At 35.0% G+C, this 8,671-nt stretch overlaps 2 protein-coding genes across 2 annotated transcripts; both read right to left on the bottom strand.

The window, feature by feature from the left end:
* Window positions 1–4,120: 4,120 nt before the first annotated feature.
* On the bottom strand, window positions 4,121–4,756 carry LOC113767529 (kunitz trypsin inhibitor 2-like). Its single transcript, XM_027311650.1, has one exon. It carries the CDS (start codon window positions 4,754–4,756, stop codon window positions 4,121–4,123), a length of 636 nt encoding a protein of 211 aa, XP_027167451.1.
* A 1,293-nt stretch (window positions 4,757–6,049) lies between these two features.
* On the bottom strand, window positions 6,050–6,673 carry LOC113768908 (kunitz trypsin inhibitor 2-like). Its single transcript, XM_027313413.1, has one exon. The coding sequence runs from the start codon at window positions 6,671–6,673 to the stop codon at window positions 6,050–6,052; it is 624 nt and encodes a 207-aa protein (XP_027169214.1).
* Between the last annotated feature and the right edge of the window lie 1,998 nt (window positions 6,674–8,671).

The following is an 8,671-nucleotide window of genomic DNA, read 5'->3' as shown; positions in this document are numbered from 1 at the left end:
AAAACAAGAGACCCAGGGTTCGTTACCCAATCGACCAAGCCCTTGCCGGCTCGACTTAAGTAACTCGCCACAGGGTTTCTAGAATTCCAGGAAGTGCGCGCATCATAAACAAGTATGTCAAGTCAATTGCAACAATAAACAAGTATATATCATGTAAGGGCAAGTGCGATAAAGTACACTCTTGCCCTAACAATTCACGCATGTGGCATGTCATCATATTGGTCACGTATCAAGTACAAGTATCAAGTTCAATTCAGTATTTGAAAGCACTCACCAAAAGATATAGTGCCTTTACTGGTCACTTTCAGGTTATACTCCGGATTCGGAGTCCAAATCTGCGATAAAACTCAGTTTGAGAACTTTGAAACATGACTAGAATTCGAAACTTATACGTTTTGTTCAATAAGAATCAAGAAATGGAAATTCACTTGGAGAGTACTCGTGAAATACTTGCTCACTTTTTGAATGATAAAACTTTGTAACATTTATACTTGAAATTGTCATGCGAGTCGAAAGTACAAGGAAAACGTACTTCGAGCCATCATTATTTCATTTCTCAAGGGTACAAGTTCGGCCAAGTCCTAACATATAACCCTCGATAAACAAGTAGCAAAGGTCCTCGATAGTTCAAGTGATAATCACTTCTAACCGTTACTCAAGTTGCAAGTATAGTTTTCTAGTTCTCGAGCGTAAATTTGGGCAGCATGCCCTTTGTGTTTACCTAATTTTCCAGCCATTTAGGCTTCATTATTTTTCCTCAGCCACAACCCAAAGTTACACATATAAGCAATTCATGTCAAGAGCCGTTCCATAGGCTCACAATATCATAAGAATAAGAATCACAATGATAAGAAGTGCAGAAATACAATCTAGCAAAAGATAGATTCGACGTGTGAATGCGGAAATAACATATCCGAGGCTACGCTTATCGGATTGAGGCGCAACCTATGCCGTTTCGAAGCTAAGACACAGGACTACAATGTTCATGAAGGTCACTTAGTCCAGTTTCTAGTGAAACTTAGTCGAATGCTCAAATTACAAAACCAAAATCTAACTTGTCGGCTTTACAACCGCGTTACACTGTAATGGACATAACTCAGAGTACAAAAGTCCGAATCAGGTGTTCTTAAAGGCATTTGAAAGCTAATTTAGAATACTACAATTTTTATGTTTTGGCAAAAAGCTAAATCAGTACGGACCCTAGTCAAAAAATGTGATAAACTGGACTTAACTGATGAAATGGACTGCTGGGGAAATACTTAAAATAGTAAGGGTATTTTGGACTTTTCATGACCTACGTTGCTCCGATTGAGCTGAAATTTTGTAGGCACCTATAAAATACCATTCTCTACAACTTTCCTTCTTTGACCTAAGGCCAAATCGACCTCTAACATACAGTTACAAATTCGGACAGAATGTTGGGGAAATTTTCCAGATTCTGGAATTTCTAGTTTTTAGTGGAACTTTCCTTAATTTCTCACTCCAATCACTACCAAAACACCTTATAAAACCTCAATTGCAATATATATACATCATACATCAAATTGGGCAGAATTTCCCCAAACCCTAGTTCATCAAATAAAAAGGAAAAAACTTCCAAAACATGATAATCATCCATGATTCCACCACAAAATCAAGTTGCTAAGCTTAATTTAACAAGATTGAAAGTAAAATTTGGAGAGATAAGCTTTCTTACCTTGACTAGAGTTCACTAAGTGTAGCCCAAGCTTTCTCTTTCAAAAACTCACCACAAATCACTAACTAATCACTCAAGTACAAGTTTAATCGGTTTGTTTTGTTTGATTTCTCACTTAGTTGTTGGATTGAAGAAGAAATGGAGTGTTTTCCCTTTGGTGTTTTTCTTCTCCTTCCTCTCGGCCAGCAGCAACAAAATGAGGAGGAAACTTGCTGAATTTTGGAGTTAAATGGATGGTCTTGGTCTTGGGTCAAGAAGCCTTGAGGTGGCGACAAGTGTCGCCACCACCACCTTTCTTTTTTTCTCTTTTTTTCTTGTTATTTTCTAGCCTCAAATTCGGTCAAGCTTGCTGCCAAGAGAGAAGATATTTTGCTCAAGTTCAATAAATTTGTTTGGTAAGAAAAAAAATGGTGGTCAAGCGGTGCGTTCAATCGGTAGTGCGTGGAACCCGCCGGTTCGCGCCGTTTTTCTTAAAAACTCACGTACTAGGGTTTTTACTTCCCATTCACTAACCTTATATCATTGCTCCTAGTCACATATTATTTCTCACTTAAAAGCCACTTTTAATCTCCAAATTTAATCCTTACTCTATACCGAAAATTCATCCGGCGGAAAATCGCGAAAACCCTAATTTTGCTCCAATCTTGAAACCAAACGTGAAACGCTACTTTCTAGGTTTATTTGCACTTATTGTGGAATGATTGAGTAGTAGGGCTTTAATAAATAATGAATAATTTCCAAATAATAGGGTATTTTTAAGAAAAACGTGAAGGTTTTGCAATTTCAGTGATTAAAATTAGGGTTTCTATTAAAATATGAGACATTTAATAAAACCAAGTAAACTAGGGTTTTTGATTAAACATTTAGGGTTTCTAGTCTTTTAAAACAAAATAAGATTTTAAATCAAACCCAAAAAAATACACTTTAGTATCTTCTTTACCCACAACCTCCTTATTTTTTTTTTTTTTTCGGGGTGTTACAGTTTTGAGACAAAAATTTCTTAGCAATCCTTCATTCTTAATAGGGATAATTTAGAAACCTTCCCTGAGATTTCTAACAATTCCACCGACCTCTTCTAAAATTTGAAAAATTACACTAACCTTCCTTGAGGTTTATGATTTGGTATAAAAATCAGTCCATCTACGAAAAAGTATGATTAAAAAATTACTTCCAAGAGAGAAATGAAAATTTTGTTCCACAAATGCCCCTTATGCATTCCAGTCAAGGTGTATTAGTAAAAAGAATTATCAGTTGCAAACAATTATCAGTCAAGGTGTATTGTAGTTATGATGGTCTCAAAAAATTTCATGATTTTCAACTAAGATTATATAACTTTTAAATATTAAACTGAAAATAATAGAGATTCTTTAACAAATTTAGGTTTTGCCTTTTGTGATTTTGTACAAAAAAGAATTTCAACTTTTGCCTTTCTTCTACATCTTTTCTCAATCACTTCCACGAAATTACTCTGATGATAAGACCATCTCTTTAGTTTTTAAACCAGGGGAAAATATCCTTAAGAACATATTTGCTTTTCTATTTCTTTCGACTGTGCTTCCTTTGTTTTGCTCGAGTCTTTCTTGTGTACGATTGAAATGTGGTCATGCCAAGTCCTATGAATCACAAAATGAAACTAATTGGTATAGCAAATTCGCACCATTTTATATCTTCCACAATTCTATTTATGTTGTTAGCAGATAATTTTGTTAATTAGTTGATTGTGCCATCATTACTTAATTCTTAGATTATAGTTTCTAATCTCAGATAACGTGTTTGCGTTCATCAGTAATTTCACGCTAAGTGATGTCAGCAAATAGGCCCCTTATTCTACCACATGAGATCAGTGTTATTTTTCATATCTCCAGAGAGGTCAGTGAAATTGTTAGAAACCTCAGGGAGGTTTCTGAAATTATCCCTTCTTAATTCCATACAGTCAACCTTATGAAGAATAAAGAATGGGCCCATGAGGCCATAACGCGTTGGAATGTGATCTTCATTTTTTAACTCGTGTTAGCCGCAGTGGAATGGTTACTGGATTTCCTACGAACCGTTTCTTTCTTTCTTTCTTTCTTTTTTTGTTTTTTGCTTCAATACTTCCCACTACATATTTAATTTCTAAAAGGCACCCAAGTAATACAAAATTTTTCTCAAGAAATTATCAAACAAGAATTGAGTGGGAAACCAAATATAGGTAGCAAAATCATGTTCAAATAGTTTAGTGATAATTTTGAACATTTTCTGTAGTTACAATTATTGCCTTATTATGAACTTACGAAACAAGAAAGAGCAAGCAACTTCAGATAGTTTACTTGCATATTTTATACATCAACAAAAGCAATTGAATGCTTCCTTATTACATGGTTTTTTCCCATTTTTCCAGGGAGGCTTCTTTATTACCAGCGTTTTATACCTAAAATCTCATCTTTATGCCTTCTTGAATACGACCCTGAGTGGATAATCAGTCGTGAGATGCAAACGTCTTTTGCCATTCTGGTACTCTATGCCAACATCTTTGCAAATAACTTTACAATAGCTGCATACCGCGGGACAATAAACGAGCTTGTAATCCTGATAGCCAAATTTTTCAATCTTGAACCAGCTGCTTAAAGTCTTAGGACCAGGATTTCCAACAACTCCACCGATGTTGACAAAGCTGTCACCGGATGGATAAACATAATTACCAATGCTCCAAACTGGAGATTGGCCACAGGTTTGTGGATAAGCAAATTTGATGTTTAAATCTGTGGAGACTCGAACCACACCTTTTTTCGGGTTCACAGGCAAAAATGACAAGGGGATGCCATTTTTTTGCTCAGACATTTCTTGAAACACAGCCGCTGGGCAAGTGTTCTTGCCAATGCCGGATAGTGTAAGACCTCCACCTCTGAATTTGCCAAAGACATTGGCTGCTGGTAATATGTAGTATTGGCGGTCAGTTCGCAGCATCTTTCCAGCTACATCGAGCACTGGCTCGGGTGCTTCGGCAGCTGAAGTGAAGGAGGAGTTTGTGGAAATGGAAAAGACAAGGAATGAAAGGATAAAGAGTAGTGATGCCTTCATCATTAGTGGCACTTCTTAGCTTATCACTTAACAAGTAATGATTTGAGTGTTTGATGATGTAGAAAATGGCTGCTACCTTCTGCTTATATAGCTACTGCCTGCTAAAAAAAAATTCAGGTTGCATGTACCGTATCTACGACAATGGAGCTGTGGGCTGCCTGAAACTGATTTTCCGAACACAGTTTCTTCCATTCCAGTTTTGATTGGACGGAATTTAACTCGTTTTATTGCTTTAAGTTAATGAATTCTGTCCAATTTGTCAAAGAAACAGGTAGATTCAGAAACAATACAAAGCTACGGGCGGGCTTTAACTACTGTTTTAACTTCTTCAGGATCAATTTTTTTTTTTACTTCTTCAGGTCTGCCACAAGTACGTACTCAGGTTTAACATCTTCGCTGGCCTAAAGTCAATTGGAGTAATATTCTTGTGTAATTATTTAAGTAATAATATGCAAATCTATCTTTTAAACTGGTCCAAATCTTAGTACTTCAGCCAATAGTGCTGTGGAACGCGTCCCAAGACGTCGGTATTTTCACAACATTTGTGAATTGCTTCATTATTGTTTCTTAAGTAATTTTAAATTAAATTTGACCACTACGTATTTTAGTGTTTGATGTTTAATATCTCAATCTCTCTCAACAGTTTGTGCTGCAGGTCAACTTCATCTCTTATTCCTGATTCTAAAAGCTACGTTCTCAAACGACATTACTAGCCTTTTGTTGTAAATTAAGTCTTTTCGCAACTATTATGTAAAAAATTAATCTTTCCTACATTGATATTATTTACCCTAACTGGTGTTCAAGAAGGTAAGTAAAAATCCACTGTTTAAGTGCAAAAAAAGAAAAAAAATAGCAAAACAACCAGAATTAAATAGTGTAAAGAAATAACATGGTACTTCTATTTGTATCTACTACTGCATATATCATCCTGCACGTGTTATGGGAAGCAGAACTCTTTCTTTGAATATTTATACTTTGTGGAAAAATTATATTTCACCCCAAAAAAGAAAAAAGAAAGAAATAAAGGAACATATGATTTGAAGCGAAATAAAATATATAGATTATATTTCACTTACTTTATTTATCGTTAAAAAGTAACATAGTTAATAAGAGTTACAACGCATGAGATATGCAATATGTAACACTAACAAATATAACTAGTACTTAAGAAAAAAGCACTTAGAATGCTTCCTTATTACATGGTTTTCCCCCATTTTCCAGGGAGATTTCCTTATTACCAGCATTACATAGAATACATCCAAGAAAATCAACTGATCTCGAATCTCACGATTTTCATGCTTGCTTGAATACGACCCTGAGTGGATAATCGATCAGAAACAAACGTCTTTCCCCATTCTGGTACAATATGCCAACATCTTTGCAAATAACATCACAATAGCTGCAGACTGTGGGGCAATAAACAAGCTTGTAGTCATAGCCTAATTTTTGAATTTTGAACCAGCTGCCTAAAGTCGCAGGACCAGGATTTCCAACAACTCCACCGATGGATACAATGCTATCAGCCGATGGATCAACATAATTATCAACCCTCCAAACTGGAGATTCGCCACAGGTTTCTGGATAAGCAAATTCGATGTTTAAATCTGTCGATATACGAACAACACCATCTTTCGGTTTCAAAGGCGAAAATGTCAAGGGGATGCCATTTCTTTGCTCAGACAATTCTTGAAACACGCCAACCGGACAAGTGTCATTGCCAATGCTCGATAATGTAAGCCCTCCACCTCTGAACATGCCGCGGACTTTGGCAGGTAATATGTAGTAGTAGAGGTCAGTTCGAAGCACATTTCCAGCTATATCGAGCACCGGCTGGGGTTCAGCAGCTGAAGAGAAGGAGGAGACTATGGAAATGAACAATGGAAGGAATGAAATCATGAAGATGAGTGATATCTTCATTGTTAGTACTTCTTAGCTTATCACTCAACCAAGAAAAGATTGCAGTGTTTGAGGATGTAGAAAATGGCTACAATCTTCTGCTTAAATAGCTGATGCCACTCCAAATGCATTAAGGATGTCATGTACGTACTATAAAAACGCTGGAGGTGTGGGCTGCCTGAAACTGATTTTCCGAATACATTTGTTACATTTCCATTTTGATTGGATAGATTTTGACTGATTTTATCGCTCTGAACTGATTAATTCTATCAAGTTTGTATAAACAAACAGGTAGACTCAAAACCAATTAAAAGCTACAGGCGGGCTTTAGCTACCGTTTGAACTTGATCAGGGATGGATTGTAGTCTTTTAGGTCAGCCAGCACTCAGGAGTAAGATCTTCATTGCCTAAATGTTGCAGCAATATCACTGTGAACAAGAAGTATGCCAATTTATCTTTTAAGCTGGTCCAAATCTTAGTACTTCGGCCAATTGTAACCTGTGGAGTGCGTTTCCATCAAGTCAAAGAAATTGATCCTTGGTGCACTTCCTTTTCGGCTTCAAAAATCTTTAACTTTTTTGCCAGTGGGGTTGGAACTACTTCATGTTGCATTTTTTTAGTGATGTAAATAATGCAAATACTGGTCTACTAAAAGAAATAAACACAAGTGTTCAAATTAAAAACGTAAATTTTAGAATTTAATCTTCAAAACAAAAAGAATGTCATTTCTCAGTCTCCATTTTAGTTTTAACGATGCCTGCAAACTGTAGGACATTAAACAAGCTTACATCAAAGAAATGTTGTTAAATTCAAACCGGATAGCGACTCAGCTAAACTATTAGGTCAGGGGTTAACTAATCCGATTTGTCGAACCTTTTTCAAAAAAGTTCACTGACGTTAGCATAATGCCATAATTATTTTTTATTTTTATAAGTTTCAGAAATATTAAAATTAAGCTCTTGGTTATATTCGGCTGATTATACAAAATGTTCCAAAAATATTAAACTTGCAATCAAATATACACTTAATAATTATATATAAAAATGTAAATTCATGACTAATATATGTCCATTCTCCTAAACTACTTGAAAAATTAAATTAAAACAAATTAATGCAGCATGGAATCACTGATGCTAAACTAATAAGAAGATAAGGATGAAAACATCTTGATTTAGAGATCATTCATGAAAGCGAGTGATTTTGGTATTTTCACTAACTGGATGGCGTTTTCTTATTCTTATTATTAAATAAAAATGTTAAAATTTAGGTAACTCAAATTATGTTTAAAAAAAAAGAAAAAAAAAGTTTGAGAAACGGGTCAACTAGTCAAATCAGGTCACTAGTTTAGCCAAATTTTAATGATTTTGACTGATTTTTTTCCAAATCGATTTTGTACTTCAAATCAGATTGAAAAAAAGGCCAGTTTACAGTCGGACCGAGCGTACCAGTTAGTCCGATCCGAGTATAACAACACTGCATCAAAGCCCAAACTCTTGTCAATATTGAGCCAACTTCCGTAATAAATGCGATTTGGGTACGTCAATGTGATATGGTATTGGACCTGGTTTTCCTTCCATCCTTCCTACCCATTTTAGGAATAGTGTCGACATTTGAAGAATCCATTTTAGGAATAGTGTCGACATTTGAAGAATCAAAATGATCAATATGGACAGACGTTACAATTTTTGGTGAGAACATAATTATTGTTTAGATCTGTTGAAATCCGAATTGCAAATTCTTGTAGTTCACTAAGGTAGAGTTGCAAATGAATCGAATCGAATTGAATTTCAATTCAATTTTACCAAGTTTGAACTCGATGAACTCTCAATGTAAAACTGAACTCGAGTTCCACCTCAAATTCAAATCGAGTCGTGTTCGAACTCGAGTCTACTCGAACTTTAAAAAATAAAAAATAATTATTTTAATTTTTAAAAAATAAATAAAATAGCAATTTTTGCTTTAATAAATAATAAAATATTAGAAATATATATGTAATTTTATTAATAAAATAAAAAATAA

Source organism: Coffea eugenioides, chromosome 4 (genome assembly GCF_003713205.1).
Source record: "Coffea eugenioides isolate CCC68of chromosome 4, Ceug_1.0, whole genome shotgun sequence".
In the NCBI taxonomy this organism is placed as follows: domain Eukaryota; kingdom Viridiplantae; phylum Streptophyta; class Magnoliopsida; order Gentianales; family Rubiaceae; genus Coffea; species Coffea eugenioides.
Note: the sequence above shows the minus strand (reverse complement) of the source record. Positions and strands in the feature narration are given on the sequence as shown.